This window comes from Petaurus breviceps, unplaced genomic scaffold, assembly GCF_028583685.1.
Source record: "Petaurus breviceps papuanus isolate PSGF00001 unplaced genomic scaffold, PetGlider_PUasm1.0 214, whole genome shotgun sequence".
In the NCBI taxonomy this organism is placed as follows: domain Eukaryota; kingdom Metazoa; phylum Chordata; class Mammalia; order Diprotodontia; family Petauridae; genus Petaurus; species Petaurus breviceps.
This window is the reverse complement of record NW_027185863.1, coordinates 6,859,125-6,879,233: the sequence shown is the minus strand read 5'-3', so window position 1 is coordinate 6,879,233 and position 20,109 is coordinate 6,859,125. Positions and strand designations below refer to the sequence as shown.

At 39.1% G+C, this 20,109-nt stretch overlaps 1 protein-coding gene across 1 annotated transcript in view; it reads right to left on the bottom strand.

Annotated features, from left to right (window-relative positions):
* LIMS1 (LIM zinc finger domain containing 1) overlaps positions 1 to 20,109 on the bottom strand; it is a 215,390-nt gene that overhangs the window by 155,995 nt on the left and 39,286 nt on the right. Inside the window, exon 2 of the mRNA XM_069094011.1 lies at positions 14,018 to 14,128. Coding sequence (XP_068950112.1) covers positions 14,018 to 14,128 — 111 coding nt within the window. The remainder of the gene's footprint in view (positions 1 to 14,017; positions 14,129 to 20,109) is intronic.

Genomic DNA, 20,109 nt, shown 5'->3' with positions numbered 1-20,109 from the left:
AACAAACTGGGGCGGCTAGGTGGCGCAGTGAATAGAGCACCAGCCCCAGAGTCAGGAGAACCTGAGTTCAAATCCAACCTCAGACACTTGACATACTTACTAGCCGTGTGACTTTGGGCAAGTCACTTAACCTCAATTGCCCTCCAAAAAGCAAAAAACAAAAACCCAATCTAACAAATTTCTGTCAAAAAATGTAACAAGTAAGCTATCAAAATACATCAATTATTTCCCCCAAATTTCCAGTAAGGCTTCACAGATAAGGCATAGTTCATAAGCATGGGATTTCAATGCAACATTTACTGGACACCAATTCCAACAGGTAACCACAAATGATCAAAATATAGTGTAGCTTACTGATATCATACTTTTATTGTTGGTGATCTCTCCCAAGTGCCTGAGAAAAGGAAATATTCTAAGCAAATTATATATAGGTTGTGGGAGTGGCTGAGGCTATCTCTAACTGGATAAAATTCTAGACATTTAACGAAACATTACTTTGAATAATGACTTTAATTAATATCACAGGATTTATACCAAGAGATTTTTTTTAAAAACCCAATATACTGTATATCCCCTAATCCTTTGAACCACAGAAGGGAGATAGGAATTCAAATTGTAATGGTAGAAATTTAATATATGATAGAAAGTAACAAAAACCGCTACTTTATAGAACAAGTAAGAGTTGTTAGAAAAGTGAAAAGTGTAATCAGCTGCTCTTTGTTAAATTTGTTACTGGCTACACAATGCCAAATGCCTAATGACTGATTCTATTTCTTCAAACTAGGTCAACCAATGGTTTTGGCATTCTGTAGACCACCCCCAACATAAGCCCACAAATTGCTTACAATTTCCCTTAAAAAGGGTCTGGTGGGCAGGCATAATAGTGTACCTATCAAAATTCATAGATAAAACCATACTACATCTTGTCTGGTTAAAGTATATTCTATATAAAATAGTATAGGGTAGAACATAAATTAATAAATAAAAAATAAAATTAAAACTAAATATTGTCTTCTCTGGACGTGCACAAGAACTGAATAATAGTATTCTTTAAATAGGGTTATTATTAAATACATAGTATAGGTGTTTAAGGAGACAACAATAATCATTAACCTAAGATTTCTTGAATTACTTAGTTATAGGAGAAGTGTCCTCTCTATAAAAAGCCTATTTATTTATTGAAAACTAATCATTCAACTAATACCCAATGCTTAAATTAACTGTTCATTCATTAAATAGCTATTAAGTGTCTACTATATGTAAGGCACTATGCTAAGGTCTTACTTTATAAGGATATACAGTGGCAGAGACAATGCCTCAAAGGAATGGGCACATGATAAAGGGACAAGACTCATGCACTCACAAATGAAAGGCTAGAAAGGAGCTCAGAGACCACCATGTTAGGTCCACTTATTTAACTGGGTACTTGCCTCAAGTCACATAAGTAATAGGAATCAAAGGCAGAATCTGAACCCAGGACCTATGCATGATATTACCCAAATAACTCTGAAGCAAGAGAAAGTAAGATGTAAGAAAAGGAAGGAGAAAGTGAGGCTTTCCCTCAGCTGGAATCAAAGTCAACTTCAAGTCACGTCATCATTTCCCTGATACCATGGTCATGGACAAACACAACACCCCTTGTTTCCTATAAACCACTAGGTGAATGGAAAGGCTGAAGTAGAAATCTTAGAAATAATTAATTGAAACAGGGAGAGGGCCTACTGATGACTTTTAAGATTCAAAATTGGAAACCACACCCCCTAAGAGATTAGGCCCAGTGGAGCAAACCCTGAAAGCTAATCAATCAACAAGCCTTTATTAACACACACGCGCGCACACACACACACACACACACACACACACAGAGTTAATGACTGCTAAGTAAGTTCTCTTTCCAGTTCCTGTTGGACTGAAGTAAAGTTGTACTGCTGGTCAACCTCCTCCCCTCACTCTTCAAGAAGCAGATCCCATCTAATCTCTGCTCAACTGAAATAAAGTTGTCAACCTCCTTCCTTCACTCTTCAAAAACAGGTCCTATCTACTCTCTTGCTCTGCTCGTGAACCCTTCCCTGTTATACATCTAGCTCAGATGGGACCAGAGCCGGTTAGTTATTATCCCAGACACATTACAATAGCTCCAGTGCTCACAGGAACCTAGGTTTAGAGTTAGCAGAAACCTCAGAGGTCACTCAGTCCAGCACTCTGTTTTATTTCAATTTTAATGTGTTTTATTGATACCACCAACCCCCTTCACTTATGGAAGAGGACACTGAGCCCCAAAGGGGCTTAAGTGACTTGCCTAACACAGCAGCACTATCCAAGGCACTTGGAAAGGCAGAACAAGGGAAGGAGCCGGGGGGAACCTCAAAGGCCAGTTCTCTTGATAGCTCTGTGGTCAAGCCATTGAATACATTTTTATCATTTAAATTTCAGCCAACTTTCCCCTGCAGTGCTGAGTGGGTGACATGGGAGATGGTAGTTTTTCCACAAGGCTAAGAGATTTTACAGTATCCAGCCCTGTGCCATACACAGATAGTATGGTACAATGGAAAGAAAACCTTAAAAATTGAGGTAGATATCTCAGAATTTTACTTCATCCTAAGAACTAACAAATGGGAACAACAGGGGAAAATTTGGGAAGACTTGTGTGAACTCATGCACAACAAAGTACGCAGAACCAAGAAAACCACAAATATAATGGCTATATTAAATAAAAAGAAAATAGTGATAAAATTCATCAGGGTAGCCACATTATGCCAAGGAGAGAGGGCTGGATCTTGGACACTTCATTAGCCGTGTGACCCTGGGCAAAGTACTTAACCACTGCCTGAGTTTCCTCATCTGTAAAAATAGGGATAATAATAGGACCTACCTCTCCCAGGGTTAAGTGCTTCACAAACTTTAAAGGCACTTTACAAATATTGTTATCCTCATTATCAAAACAGCTCAGAACAATGCCATTGCAATTTTGACTCCAGAGATCTTCTGATGAAACGTTTTTTTCCCTCCTTTGTTGAAAGGTAATGAATTACAGAAATGAAATGAGGAATATGCCGTGAGACAAGGTCAATGTGTCCATTTGTTTTATTTAATTGTAATGTGAAAGGGAGGGCTCTATTGGGGAATAACGTGAAATATCACAGATATATGTAAAGAAGGGCACCAAGGTGGCACATCAGATATAGCACTGATTTTGAAATCAGAAAGACTCTTGTTGAGTTCAAAGCTGACCTCAGAGACCAGCAGTGTGACCCTGGGTAAGTCACTTAAACCTGTTTGCCTCAATTTCCTCATCAGTGAAATGAGTTGGAGAAGGAAATGGCAAACCACTCCAGTATATCTGCCAAAAAATTCCCAAATGGGATCATGGAGAGTCAGACATGACTGAGAAAATGACATAAAAAAATTGGAAAAGAACAAGAAGGGCTAATAAAAAATTTAAAACTTAGATTCAAGTCCCTCTAACAACTAATTAACTTAGGGCAAAGTAAAAAAAATTTCCCTGAGCTTCAGTTTCCATCTGTAAAATAGACATAATATCTAGCCTCCCTCTATCTCACAGAGTTGTTGTGAAAGTCTTTATAAAATTTAAAGAATGAGAAAAACATGAGTTGTTATTAATATGAAACTACTCACTCAGGGGACTAAAGGCCATTAGGGTTTTATGGATGTAGCAGACAAAATTCCTTCAAGTTAAAAGTGTTGGAAGGATGAATGTATCAGAACTCTAACATTGCCTATTCACAACTGATAATGTGAGCAGCTTTAGGACCCAAATAGGCACAAAACACACACTGCTATGACACAATTAATGGGAATTTGAAGCAATGATGAAATCACACATAAGTGATTAGGAGTCAACTTGGATTAAAAAAATCCATCAAATATTTCATCTGAATTACCAAAAGACATTTTAGATGTCATTCCCAAACTTCTCAGTATTTCTGGCACTTTCCAAACAACAATTCACATGATTTCCATTCTCATGTTTTATAACTGAGCTCTACATACTGAAATGACATTTGAGGGTGTCAAGGCACATTATGATCATTTTCATAGTTCCCTAAATGGGGCAGAGCAAATACTGAACTAAATACAAAAAATAAAAAGTGTTTCACATGTTTCACCCTAGACCAGGGTATTATATTTTTAATATAACTAATAAACCAACTATATTTAGGAGTACATCCCTCCCCAAAGTAGGCCCTCTTATTTTTTGAATATGTGCAATAAAAACATTTTTCCTAAAAAATATTCAAAAACATTTACTAGACCTCTTCTTCAGAGGCAACAGTGCTATTCTATTTTGCCTCTTAAGTAAAAATTTAGTTAGGAAAATAAAAAATACTGGGGCAGCTGGGTGGCACCGGCCCTGGAGTCAGAAGGACCCGAGTTCAAATCCAGCTTCAGAGACTTACCACTTACTAGCTGTGTGACCTTGGGCAAGTCATTTAACCCCAATTGCCCTGCCATCCCCCCTCCAAAAAGACCAAAAAAAAAAAAAAGAAGAAGAAAATACTACTAAAAATAAGCAACAATGCTTTCAAAGTCTTCCTTGATTCTGCCACTTCTATAAGATCAACTAACATGCATTTATTAAGCACCTACTGTATGCCAGATACTATTCTGTGCTGGGGATACACAAACAAAAAGGAGACAGTCCCTACCCTGCAGAAGTTTATATTCTAACTGCTGAAATGAGCGCATATGTACATATAGTATATTAAAAATATAGGAATGGGGGACTGGCCCTATGAGTTCATTGGTTTGTAGAACTTATAGATGACGAAATTCCCTTGCGACCTCCTCTATAACTTATAGTCTCAGAAAACTGTCATGAGAACAGGGAAGTCAAGGTTTCCTCAGAATCACAAAGTCAGTGTGTGATCGGGACTTGGACCTGGGTCATTGGGCTAAGGGCAGCTTATCCACCACACCAAAATACACACTGAAGTATATATATAAAACATAAATAATAATATGTAACATCATAATATCATATAATTATATAACAAAATAATACAAGGTAATTTGGGGGAGGAAGGCACTAACAGCTAAGAGGTAAGCAGAAAGGAATCAGCAAAAGCTTCATGTAGAAGGTGGTGTTCAGGCTGAGATTTGAAGAAAAAGGATTTGTAAAAGGTGGAGGGGAGGAGGGAACACATTCCCAGCATGTGACATGACATATTATACATATGTCTCCTCCCACTCACAATCTCCTTGTCTCACACTTCTTAGCCCCCTGTAATCTGGCTTCTACACTTACCATTTGAATATAACTGCCTTCTTCAATTTTACCAGTGACCTCTTTTTTATCCAACAGAATTTCTCTTCTTTGTCTATACCCTTCTCTCTCGGTGGTTTTATCAGTTCCTCTGGGTTCAAAGGTCATCTCTACATAGACTGTCTTCCAAATCTACAGCTCCAGTTCTAATCTTTCCCCTAAACTACAGTCTGCAATCACCATTGGCCTGTTACATATTTCTACCTAGACGTCCTTTAGGCATCTGAAGCTCAACTAAACCATCCTCAATCTGCCTGTCCCCAAACTTCTTTATTTTTTTTTTGGAGGGCAGATGCCAGGGCAATTGGGGTCAAGGGATTTACCCAAGGTCACATGGCTAGTAAATGTTAAGTGTGAGGCCACATTTGAACTCAAGTTCTCCTGACTCCTGGTCCAGTGTTCTATTTACTGTGCCACCTAGCCACCCCCAGACTTCTTTATTTCTGTTAAAGGCATCATCACGCTTCTTGCCACCTGAGTTTACAAGCTCAAGAATAAGTTTTGACTCAACTCTCCCTTATTGTCCCATATCCAATCAGCTGCCAAGTCTTACCCATATTACCTCCATCACATATTTCACATCTTTCACCTCTTCTCCCTTTACATGGGCTTTATTCTAAATTAAGGCCTTTATCACTTCTTACCTGCACTGTAACTGCCCCCAAGATAGAACCCCCTGCTTCTAGTCTCCTCCCTCTCTTAAATTATCCTCCTCACAGGTATAAAAATAATTTTTTTTTTGCCTTTTTGGAGGGCAATTTGGGTTAAGTAACATGCCCAAGGTTACATGGCTAGGTGTGTGTGTGTGTGTGTGTGTGTGTGTGTGTGAAGTGTCTGAGGCCAGATCTGAACCTAGGTCCTCCTGACTCTGGGGCTGGCGCTTTACTCACTGCACAACCTAGCCTCCCTATAAAAATAATTTTGCCAGAGTACAGGATCTGACCATATTGTTCCCCTGCTCAAGAAGCTCCAGTGACTCCCTACTACCTCTAAGATAAAATACAAACTCTCCCACATCACAAAATTCAAGTCATGCAAAAAATTTTTAAAATAACCATCAGAGATTACCTTAGATAAGTGAATTATTCACAAAGCCAGGCAAGGAGCGGGAAGGAATTCAGGTCAAAAAAGAAAAAGAATACAAGAGACTCAGTACATATCATTCTATGTCTCCTATGTATATAATGTGTCCCTAACTTAAGACCACAGATCTAGAAATGAAGGGAACTTTAGGGATCATCTGGTCTAGCCCCCTCATTTTACACAGCAGGAGACTGAGACGTAGAGGCAATGACTTTCCCCTTGTCCCAGAGGTAAAGGGCAATGGATAGAGCACCGGCCTGGAATCAGGAAGTGACTTGAGTGCAAATCTAGAATCTGGCATTTGTTGGTGGTATGATCCTGGGCAAGTCACTTAACCCTGTTTGCCTCAGTTTCCTCATCTATAAAATGAGCTGGAGAAGAAAATGGCAAAGCATTCCAGAATCTTTGCCAAGAAAACCCCAAACTGGGTCATTATGAGTCAGACATGACTGAACAACAACCTAAAAGTCATAAAGTGATGGGCCCTGGATTTGAACTCTGATTCAGTGCTCTTCCCTGCTGGCAGCATATTAAATCAGGCATATAGGTTGGGCAGGCTGTGGTTAAGTACCTACCGCCACACATTAATTGCTTGATGTTTTGTTGATCTGGGATAATCAATCAATCAATAAGTATTTATTAAGAGCCTACTATGTGCCAGGCACTGTTCTAACTACAGGGGACACAAAAAAGAGGGGAAAAAGGTGGTCCCTGTTACAGTCTAACGGGGGAGACAACATGCAAACACATATAGACTAAGCCAACTATATGTAGATAAGTGGAAGATAAGGAAGAGAGGGAAGGCTTCCTGTAGAAGGTGGGATTTTAAGTTGGAACTCAAAGGAAGCCAGTGAAGTCAGTGTCAGGGAGGAGGAGGAGGAGGGAAAGCATTCCAGGAATAGGGGATGATCGGAGAAAATGCCCAGAACCAAGAGATGGAGTATCTTGTATGTGGAACAAACAGGAGGCCAGTGTCACTGGCTCAAGAGTTGGGGAGTCACATGCCAGATGCCTGGGAAGGTAGGAGGGGGCTAGGGCATAAAGGGCTGTTTGTGTCTCCTACCTGGAAAGGCCCTAGAAAGGGAGTTAATGCTCTCTCCAGGTGGTCCTTGTAGTTAGAGGCATTCAGAAGCTGAGCCCTATGGACAAAACACTTGGGAGGAATAATCAATGTTGATAAATAACCAATGTACTCTAGTCCTAATGGGAAGCCATTATGTCATGGCACAAAGTCAGTTAGCACTTTATCATTCCTGGCTATAGATAGTAATGGATCATTTCTGTCTCTTAAAGAAAAAAGGAAGACTTTTTTTCCTCCAAGAATGTTTCCTTGGGTATGATAATTATCCAGTGTTCCACAGAAGAGTAAGTAGGAAATGGAAAGATGTGCTAGCAACCTTACCCAAAGGCCCCAATAGAGGTGCAGACTTGCAGCAAAGAGGATGGCAAATACCCTTCTTTAAAGATAAAATGAGAAGAGGATATTCCTTCAAAAGCTTCTGTTGAACTGGCAGGAAATAAATTACAATGGGTGAATAGGTCTGTGATATTTTCTGCCTTATCTATGATTGTCATATATCACCCATTAGTACATGGCACATAGCAGGCATTTAATAAATGCTGGTTGGTTGATTACAAGGTTCTATCACAGCACACCTCTATACACTTAAAAGCTGGAAGTGTAAAAACTTACAAATGAACCAGAACTTTCCTTGGTTTCAGAACAATTTAGTGATGTACCACTCTGGACTCATCTTCAATCCCTCCCTGGCACAGATGCCAAACTGATATTCCTATATCAAGGTCTGCCCACATCTGCTTCCCTCACTCAAGAAGAGTCAACGGCTCCCTACTGCCTCTAGGATAAAATTCAAACTCCTTTGGCATCTGAAGACTTTCACAAACTGGCTCCAATTTCTCTTTCCAAAGTGACTTCAAAGTATCCCCTACTTACCTACTTTATATTCCAGTCCAATTGGCATTCTTGCTGGGACCACTCCATCTCCATACCTTTACACAAGCTGTGCACCATGCTTAGAATGTTTTTCTCCAAATCTCTAGCTCCTTTCAAGGCTCAAATTAAGCCCACAAAAACCTTCCAGATCCCCCCCAGCAGCCAATGCTCTCCCCTTCTTGTTGAAATTATTTTTAATATGTTATGTATACTAATCTTTGTACATGTTTCCTCCTAGTTGAATGCAAGCTCCTTGAGGGCAGGGACTTTTTTTTTTTAACCTCTGTATGCCCTTCACCTAGCACAGTGCCTGGAAAGTTATAGGTGCTTAATAAATTGTTATTTAATTGAATTTGGCCTTAAGGTATTTGCTCAATTCCCCAGTCTCCTCATCTGTAAATATGTGATAATCCCTAGCCCCCTTCAAAGTTGTTGTCAAGGGCAAATGACGTAAGAGATGTTAAAATGCTTTGACTCAAAAGTTAGAGGCCCCTTAACCCCTGGTCCAGATAAAAGCTTTTATTTTCTTGTTAAGTTATGTTTGACTCTTCATGACTCCATTTGGAGTTTTCTTGGCAGAGATACTGGAGTGGTTTGCCATTTCCTTCTCCAGCTCATTTTACAGATGAGGAAACTGAGACAAAGAGTTAAGTGACTTGCCCAGGGTCATAGTTAATAAATTTCTGAGGTCAGATTTGAACTCAGGACAATGAGTCCTCCAGATTCCAGGTCCACAGCTCTATCTACTGTGTCATCTAGCTGCTAAAAGCCTTTATACTTAGACACAAAAATCACAGATACTGCAGTCTCAATATATCACTGCCACCAACTGTCTGCTACTAGCCAACCCCCAATAACAGGCTGCAGACTGAATCCCACTCCCAGATGATCCAAAAGTGATCTCACCCCTAAAGGAGTTGGCCCAGAACTGATCTCAGAGACAGAAGGAACACACAGAGACAGAGGGGTCCTCACTGGTACAGACCTCCTAAGGGAACTAATTCTGCAAGAAAGCCTTGGGCTGGATAGGACGAGTTCTTTAGCTTTAGTCTAGCTTTGGTCAAAATTTTTTTGGGAGAAGGGGAGTTACAGACTACTGACCAAGTAGAAACGGTATTGTCCTCACTGTGAGAAGTGGCCAGTGTAGAGATAATCTGGAATTTCCTGGTTCTTGTCAGTTTGCAATAACAGAAGTCTATGAAAATGAATCTTGCTTCCTGAACGCACACTGAAAATTATGGAAGTCATTATGTCTAATGAGGGGGATGGAGGTGAAGGCTATGGTCTCTTCCAAGCTCTGGAGTTCTACAATTCTGTGATGCTCAAAGTAATTGTCCATGTTTCTTTTCATCTGGATTTGTAAACCCTGCAAAGCCTCTATTACTGAGATCACTGGTTCACCCTGCCAACTGTAAGCCACAAACAAAGAGAGTCAACAAGAGTGACTCACTTTAGTCAGAAACCATGAAGCAGAAATGGAAACGAAAAACTCAAAGTTCTCTTTAGAAGAACACTGAACTCCAAGAAGAGAATAAAAAAATTCTTCATCCTACAAGAATTTATTTAACAATGAGCAGAGTCAGGGTTTGGAATAGTGCCCGTCCCTAGCAGAAGCAGCAGGCGCTATCCCTGGCAAGGCTAGCAGTGAAGAGAAAGAAATGTCTATGATAGTGAGAATTATCTCAGACCAATTCTCTTCTCTTGTTTACCTTTGATAGCTCATCCCTGCCTTTGGTGATTTTTTAGTCTCTTTTCCAAAAGGAACCTCCCTAAAAAACTCAGATTGCTTATTTTTCATTTGTCTCAGAAGGAAACAAGCAAGGTTAGGAGTCCCAGTGACTCCTTTTTCTTATTCTACATGAAATAATCAGATATTAGTTTGTATTTTGGTATAGCAAGTAGTTATTACACAGATGGATGAAGACATTTCAGATTAGCAAACTGTGAAACTCTGATGCCATGTCAAAGGAGTAATAAAGGTCTGGGACTTGAAAGAATTTTTAGTAAGTAGTTATGGTTGGTCATAACTGAACAGCAACAAATAACCACTAGAAGAAAGACTCACATGTACAAAAATATTTAGAGGAGTTCTTTTTTGATAGCAAAGAACTTAAAATCGAGGGGGTACTCATCAATTGGAGTATGGCTATATAAGCTATAGCATCTGATTATGACAGAATACTATTGCTTGGTAAGAAATGATGGAGACTTTCAGAGAATCCTGAGCTGATGTGGAGCGAAGGAGGCAGAATCACAAAATAATTTATATAATACTAATACTGTAAAGACAAAAAATTTTAAAAACTGAGAGATTCTCATCAATTATATGAATGATAGTGATTTTAGAGGATTCATTCAATTTGATAAACATTTATTAAACTCCTACTATGTGCCAGATATTTTGCTAAACACTAGGGATACAAGTAAGAAAAAGATAGTCTTTGCCCAGAAAGGAGCTTACAATCTAATGAGGGAAAATATTACACAAAAGGAAGCTGAGAAAAGAAAAGAAAAAAAAAGGAAGCTGGAAAGGAGGGGTGGGAGACTTGGAGGTGATCAGCCAGAAAATGGAAGAGTTCTGAGCCCTCTATAACTTTAGTCAATTTAAAATAGAATACTTTGTACAGCAAAGGCACCAAAATACATTAGACTGATTAAAGTTACCGGAAACACTGCAAGCAGAGTCAAAGACACCAAAACCATTATGCAAGAAGTTAGTCAAGTCCTCACACAACCCAGGCATGAAATCAATGTCTCTACTTTACCTGAGACACCAGGAAAAATAGCAGGGCAGTGAGTCTCTGTCTCTGTCTCTCTCACAGCATTACACATTCCCTTAAAAAGTAAAGTGACATCCCAAAGTCGTCAAATCCTGACTAAATATATCAGAAAACTCCATTTGGAATGTAAGCACCATTCCTGGGCAGATTATCTATTACAAGAGATTTTTCTGTTATTTGAACTCTTTTCCTTTCCAGTCAAGAACAACTGGCTTCCTTGATTCATCTGAAGTTCCCTCCTTTCTCTTCCTGAATACATATATTCCCTCATTAAATCTCTATGACTTTACAGTAATTGAATTTGGGTACATATGATAAAGTGGCATGACAGGGGAAGGAGGACAGGATATAGGTCCCACCCTTCTCCCCCAATTCTGTGGGATTAGTTGAAGATCAGCATTGGATGGAGGCTAAGTCTGTATTACGAACCCAATTAAAAACTATCCTTCGATGTGTAGCTATAGTGAATAATCTTTCATGGAAATTGGGCAATAATTGATTAACAATATACTTGAAAGTTGTAAAAGAATCCAAAATGACTCCTTTCTGCACAAAATGCAACACATTACTTAGCCTAAAAAGGATGGTGAGGGGAGAAAAATTTCCTAGGTAATAACTACAGAATCAAAGAACTATAGAAATATTTTTTTTTTTTTGGTTTTGCAGGAGGGAAGGCAGGGCAATTGGGGTTAAGTGACTTGCCCAAGGTCACACAGCTAGTGTTACGTGTCTGAGGTCACATTTGAACTCAGGTCCTCCTGACTCCAGGGCTGGTGCTCTATTCACTGCTGCACCACCTAGCTGCCCCCCAAAAAACTATTTCTTACAATAAAAATTCAGATTCACTCTACCACACCACACTGAAAATACATCCTTTCTGTAAAAACTCTTAGAATCCATGTTATGCTATACAACATTCTTCCAGGTAACCAAAGATAATAAACAGCAAGGGTCTGGGTTATATACCAAATAAATGCATTTATTACTATAATTACATATAAACATATGAATTGAGAAATATAGAATGTCAACCACACTTAATAGTGAAATATGAATTGTTACTGTGTCATAAACTTAAATTCACTTGGAACATTTTAGACAATTGATTAAAAGAACAGGATGAAGCAAAAACTTCCTCTTTTCCATATTTGCATGTTTAGACTCAATTTTTCATGAGCAAAATAGAGAAACTCAAAATGTATCTTAGATATCAGTTCAGTCAGCATTACACTCACTCAAAATCTGTTAATACCAACATTCCTGATAACTATACCACTATATATTTAATGAAGTAACTTTCTCAAAACAGTTAAAATTTGGGATTCATTCATTAATCCTTATGCCTATGATAAATTATTTTAGCAGTTAGGCCTAAGATCACATAATCCAACACTTTCATTTTATAGAGACTATATAATGACTTGTCCAGAGGAAGAATGAGAAACCAGTTCTTCTGAAACCTAGTCCAATGCTAGAGACAAGTGAGAATGGGAACTGAGTCTATTTTTCACTTCAGAGAAAAGGAAAACAGCAATTTGCCTATAAAGATGATGCAGAAAGGGAAATGTGTACTACACTGTTACTGTAACTACTTACCTTTATATATTGCCTTTTCAGGTTTACAAAACCACTTCCTCATACTAACTGTGAGGTAGGCTGTTTTACAGATGAGCAAAGACCACAGATTGGTAACTAGTTAGTGAAGTCATTCAGCACTTGAACACACGTCTCCTCACTGAGCCCAGGGATCGTTCCACAAGATTGGATACAACCTTTCATGTGTTTCATCGATAAAAGTAAAACTCCTATCCTTTGCTTGGGTGCTGTTTCTGGCCCACAGTGAAAAGATTGTGACGTCTATATCCTAGGACCTTACATCAATCAGCTTTTAAGCCTCTTCTATCAAGGTGAACAGGGGCAAAATAGGGCCATGACATTAACTTGGTAACTGAACCTTTATCTTTTAAAGTGATAGTGTGAGCATCGAAAGACCCTACCTTCAGTGTTCTGAGCAAAGTATTAGATATATGTGGGCAAAAGGGACGGCCATTTGCATTTGGGAATGAGTGCAAAAATACACTGAAGCTGAAGCACCTAATTTCAAATCCTAACTCTGCTACTTACCACCACCAAGTCATCTCCCTTCTCTGAAACTCAGTTTCCTCATCTGCAAAATGAGGAGAGGGAAGGGGAAGCTAGGTGGTGAAGTGAATAGAGCATCAGCCCTGGAGTCAGGATGACTGAGTTCAAATTCGTCCTCACTTAACACTTATTAGCTGTGTGACCTTGGGCAAGTCACTTAACCCTAATTGCCCCGCCTTCCCTCCTCCAAAAAAAAGGAAAAAATTGAGGGGAGGGAAAAGATCTTTAAGTTCCATTCTAGGTATAAATCTATGATTCCATGGTTCAAGAAACTAACACTTTATATTATATTATAAATATATTATAAATACTAGCCAAACTTAATTCAGCTGATGAATGGAGAAATTGGTGAAATTTTCAAAGGACAGGGCCTAACAAAGTAGCCTCAAACATTAGCCCTGGGGTAGTCATAACTTAGAAAAGAATGTAAATTCCATTCTTTTTTTTTTTAAGCTTTTAGGAGGTGCAATTGGGGTTAAGTGACTTGCCCAAGGTCACACAGCTACCTTTTGTGTTAAGTGTCTGAGGCTGGATCTGAACTCAGGTCCTCCTGACTCCAGGGCTGGTACTCTATTCACTGCACCACCTAGCCACCCCACAAATTCCATTCTTTAATGACCATTATAACCCCAGTGGAAGAAGGGGGCCCAACAATAATAACAACAAAATTACACACCGGCTGTAGTGGTTTATGTTTACTCACATACCCTGTAAAACAAAGCAGCCAACAATGATTTCCAATAACACGGATAATATACCATAAGCAATTCCTACCTTACATCAGGAATGCCCGGAGTCCAGCCCAGGTGCCCAGTCTGAGCTGGTTCTTCACTCCTCAGTCCCAGGTGCTGTTTACTGCTTCCTCCCTCCATCACAGGTGAATTTCTGCAAGTTCAAAGTCAGAGTAAATTAACTGCTCAGTTTTCTCCAGTCTTCGAGCTTCTGAACCTTTAGGCTCCCACTTTCATCAATTAGTTTCAATACATTATCCTCCTCCTTTAACACTAGGTCTCCGCACTTTCCATTTATTTATTCCTCTGGGGAGAAAAGAGTCGGAGATTACTCTTCTCCCCAAAATGTTTCACTTAGTCTTTTTTTTTTTTAAATGGAGCCAATAGACTAGGTGAGGCAGGCCTGTACTTACTTACAAGGTTAGGTTAAATGTCAGGTTGGAATCAATTCAAAGCAGACTCACCCTGTACGCTGAGGAGAGGAGGTACGTGAATCTATTAGTCCTCTACTACATACCATCACATCTAAATGCCTTCCCCATCAACAGATCTAAGGAATGAATAGTTGAGTTAGGAATCAAGAAAACCCATCTAGTAGTAAGAGAAGACTATGAGTATTGAGTTCTTACTTATCCCTCTCCAAAAGAACTCAATATTCTTAGACCCCAGTCGTCCCAATAGGGTGGTGATCAAGAAGTAGGGTATTATACTAAACCAAAGAAGAGTTCCTACCCTTCAGCCTAAAAGTGAACCAGTCACATTCATATCGGGAATCCCAAAGTGCAGGTAATTATCCTTAACATGTTGGGCTGGTGGGGGGAAATCTTTTCAAAGTGGAGACAAGGCTTTTCAAATAAATAATCACCCATAGAGGGCAGAACAACAAATTCTAAAAAATGTGGGAATTACTAGCAAACATCACATCCTTTCTTAGGACTGGGTCAAGACTGGATAAAGAAGGGGCGGTCAGGTGGCTCAGCAAGTAAAGAGCACCGGCTCCAGTGTTGGGATAACCTGGGGATCAAATGCGGGCTCAGATACTTAGCACCACACCCAGAAATAACTGGCCATATAACCTTGAGCAAGTTACTTAACCCCGATTGCTTAAAAAAAAAAAAAGACTAGATAAAGAAAGATGAGTCAAAAAAAATTGCCAAGTTGGGAGGGGGGGGGACCAGGAGAGAAAAGGGGTGGAGAGGGGTGCACAAAAGATATTTTGAGGGGGTGAAGGAAGATCTCACTACTAGTATGGGAGAGATAAGATGAAACTATAGAGCAAAAAGAAGGGAAGGGCCTCATTTCACTTAATTTTTTCTTCTGCCAAATCAGAACACCTGAAATTTATCCCTCTCTGCAAGTAACCTACCTTTGGCTTTCCCTATGCTGCAAGTAACCTTGTCTTCATTAAGCACAATAACTGTCATCACAGCCCCATTTTAGGCTGGAGGTACAGGCTGTTTACAAACTGGTCAGGCAGCTAACGAGTCCAAGTTGGGGGGGTGGGGAGAAGGGGTATATTCTTGAATGAACTGATAGCACACTTTGGGTTAGGAGAGTAACAAACAAATGAGGTAAAGCACAATCAGGGATAACAGAGGTAAAATTAAACCAACCTGTCCTAACCTTAGGCTCAAAGCAACATTCCAGTGACTTGCTAACTTCAGACTTGAACTGCTAGGAGCTGACTGGCTCTTTCCAGAGTACATGGTTCCCATTTAACCCATGTGTAGTCTCCTATTCTAAAGAGCAGATAAATAAATGCCACAGAAGGAGAGGAATGCCACAGAGGGGAAAAGAGGAATAATGATTTTTTTGAAGGTGGTGTTCACCTTCAACAAAAATTTAACAACTATAGAAAATAAAGAATGTTTCTTATTTAAAATAAATAGATGGGGGCGGCCAGGTGGCTCAGCGAGTAAGAGCACCAGCTCCAGTGTCGGGATGACCTGGATCAAATCCGGGCTCAGATACTCAGCACCACACCCAGAAATAATAACTGGCCATGTAACCTTGAGCAAATTACTTAACCCCAATTGCTTAAAAAAAAATTTTTTTTTAATTAAAAAAAATAAAATAAATAGATGAATTCATTTTAGGATTTCTTCAAATGTTCTAGTCTTACTAAAAGGGTGGTGTGGAGGGTGGCAGGAAAACTACCCTCATGGCATTCCACTTGATGACATTCCAATACTCTCCTCCTCATATCAAGCACTATCCTTGTGAGAAATTCACCAACATTAGACATTTGTATAGCATTTGCTCAATCTCAGGCACTTACTCTGGTCTTCACACAAAGCCTATGGAGTAGGTAAGAGGTACCTGTAGAAGGTAAAGAGTATTATTGGTCTTAGAGACAGAAATCCTTGAGTATGATTCTAGACTCAGACATATTATGGGTGTGAGGTTGGACAAGTTGTTTACCTCTCTGAGTCCCAGATTCTTCAACTGTAAAATGGACATAATGATACTTGAAATCCCTGACAAGGTTGTTGTGAACAAAGTGAGAGTTACTGTTGCTATTCCTGTTCAATAGAAGAGGAACTCCAGTGACCACCACTCTACTTGCCAATCTTCCCACCATTCTGATACATTCCATTCTCTGCCTCCAAGTATGCAGTCCCTGCAGCCTGGCACTCCTTGTTGGTAAAAGTGCACCACATATCTAGGAACCCCCAGATCCACCACAACCATCTTCCCTCCATTCCACCATACACATTCTCTCCCTCTCCTTTCTATCTCAGGGAATAGCAATCAAATTAACACCACCATTCCTGGAAAAGACAATTCAATCACTGGTGCCCAGATTCCACTCATCTACCCTATAACGTGGCAGAACAAAACATAACCCTAAAATTGACAGGTTTTTATAAAATAAGTCTAAGTTAGAAAACTTAGGGAAAGACAGAAGGGTTAGTATCTGCACCAAAGCACAAGAGCAAAATAAGGAATAACGACTACAAAAATAGGAAGACGTGGTGATACTTCTAAGCAACAGATGATCGCATATTCTTTTGCTATAAATACAAGAAAGTTTGAGAGGAAGGATACAAACAGCTAAGAGAATAAGAAAGGCTTCATGAAGAATGTGGTATTCCTGCAGCACCTTGAGGAAATCTAGGGATTCTATGCAGCAAAGGTGAGTAGGGAGTGTATTCTGGGCATGGGGGGAGGTCAGCACATGCAGACTCTGTACTATAGCGTTATCATGTGTGAGGAACAGAGAGAAGGTGAGCTTCAACCATGCTGGAAATAAGGGTTTATGATCAGACCATGAAGGACTTTACAAGCTCAACAAAAGAGTTTATAGATTATTCTAGAGACAACTGGGAACCACTAAAGTCAGGAGAGTCTTGAAGTAGGGAAGCATGTGTAATAATGATTCTAGGCAAGAAGTAATGATGATCTGAAGTAAGGGGGTGGCTGAAAAAAGGGACTGGACGAGAGAGAGATTTTGGAGGTAGAAACAGATTTGGCGACTTATAGATTGGGAGAGTGAGGAGGAACCAAGAATAACACCAAAGTTACAAATGGGGAGAACAGAAATAATGGTGGTGTTTTTGACAGAAATAGGGAATATTGGAAGAAAAGTGAGCCTGGGGTGGGGGGAAGAAGATAAATTGGACTTTAGGAATGTTGAGTTTGAGATATTGACAGAATATCTCTCCAGTCCAAAATGTCCAGTAGTCAATGAGAAGTGCTAGGCCTGAATATCAGAGGAGAGATTGAGGATGGATATGTTAATCTTAGGGCATATACCCCAAGGGTATCATTGATAAAAAGAACCCACATACATCAAAATATTTATAGCAGTACTTCTTGTGGTGGCAAAGGACTGGAAATAAAGTAGATGCGTATCGATTGGGGATTGGCTAAACAAATTGTGGTATATGAATATAATGGAATATTACTATACTGTAAGAAAAATGACAAATATGATAAATACAGAACACTGGGAAAAATTACATGTATTAATGAAAAGTGAAGGAAGCCAAGCCAGGAAAACAGTATACATGATGACAACAATGTAAACTAAAAGAACCATAAAACAATCAAAAAATAAATGTTGCGAGATTTTTGAACAAGAAGGGCCACAAAGAAGAAGATGCTTCTTTCTTACACCTTTAGGGATGTTCATGAGTGTGAAACATTGCATATACTGTTAAATTTTTTTTCTACATATTATCAGTTTTGCTGATTGTTTTTCATCTTTTTTTTTAAAACCTTTGTTAAGATCACTCTGGGAGGAGAAAGGGAGTGTGATACAGGGGAATTTTAGGCAACATGAAAACAAAAGAAATAACATTTTATTTTTTGCAAAATAAATAAACCATGTCATCAAAGTAACACTGCAGCACATATTACAAGAAATGATGGAGCTCTAGAAGTAAATGGATTAGATTGAGGAGGAGGAATGAAAAGTATAACAGAAAAGTGCATTTAACAAAAGACAAAGCTAATGATATAATCAGAGACCTAAATAACACAAGAACTGAAAGGTGTAAACACATCATCCCATAAAGGAATTCTGACTGACAAAATTTAACCTCAAATGTGAATGTAAGTAATGGAGTGGAGAACTAATCCCCAAAGCTAAAGTCCCTATCACTCATCAGATTATTCCTTTAGTGAGAGATTAATGAGTAGCAAGACAGAGAAAATAATGAAAACAGTTGCACTTAATTATTCATCACTCACAAAATGGAAAGAGCATTGAATTTGTAGTCAGAGAAGCTGGGTGTGAATCTTGGCTCTGCTACATGTCACTTATGGGACACTTAGGAGACCTTTCTGGGCCTCATTTTCCTTAGCTATAAAATGAAAGAGTTGAATTAAATAACATCTGAGGTTCCTTCCAACTCTAAATCTATAGCCCTGTGATGCTAAAAAATGTTAGGAAAAAAAATTAAAATGTTAGGAAAATAGGTAGAATAGGTTTAAGATTTTATCCTCATAGAGATTTGATACAAAAATCCATTAGAGGCAGTCTGATCTAGACAAGCAAATTGTGGAGTCAGAAAAGGCTTAATTCAAGTTTGGCCCTCTGACTATTGACCAGGTGACCCTGGGCAGGTCAATTTTCCTCCTGGTGCCTGAGGCATAATCTAAGATTAAGCTGCAGAAAAGTTACAGATCTACATTAGTAGAGAAGCTCTTCACTGGGATCTTCCTACCTCAATAAAATCACAGGTCCAGTCCAAAGGAAAATAAAATAATTACAGGAACTACTATCATTCACTTCCTGTGTAACCTTGGTCAAATAACAACTTCTCTGGGCTTTAGTTTCCTCATCTGCAAAATAAAAGGATTAAACTGGAACCAGTGGTTCTCAAACATTTTGTTCTCATGACTCCTTTACACTCTTAAAATGTACTGAGGACCCCAAAGAGCTTTTGTTTATGTAGGATACACACATATATAAAACATACAGAACAAACACTTGTGATTCTAAGAGGTGAGAAGAGAACTCATTCTGGGCCTGGACAACAGCCATGCAAAGACACAGACAGAAAACTGACTGCAATGTTTGAGGGTCACCAAACAGGCCTGCTTTGGTTAGACCATAGTGTGTGTGAAGGAGAGTAATGGTTAATAAGCTTAGACGTGTAGGCTGGGGACAGGTTGTGAAGGGCTTTCAAGGCCAAACAGGGGAGTTTATAGTTTTTCCTTGGAGTTTATTGAGTATTAGGAAAATCACTTTGGCAGCTCTATGGAGGATGGACTGGAATGTGGAGATTCTTGTAAGAAGACTAGTTAGGAGGTTTTTCTGATTCCCTTTAAATATTATCTTTTTTTTTTAAACAAAAGCCAGACAATTAACAGCAGTAGTCCTAATCTGTGAGTCAGTATGGATAGGAAGATTTTAGACATGTCAAATTGTACCTCCTCTAAATATCTTAAACTCACCATGTTGAATACTGAACTCCTATCCCCATAACAGCAAGCACCCTAGCATACCCAGGATGGCTGCTAGCACAGGCTCTTTGACTTTTCTAAAGGAAAGCAATTCAAAAAGGGTTAACAATCTTACTTTAATCAAACATATATATATAATTCACTTAGTTCAGGGGGGAAAGTCAGCACCCTGAACTTCAGAAAATACAAAGAGAAATTACAAGCAGACAAAAAATACAGAGG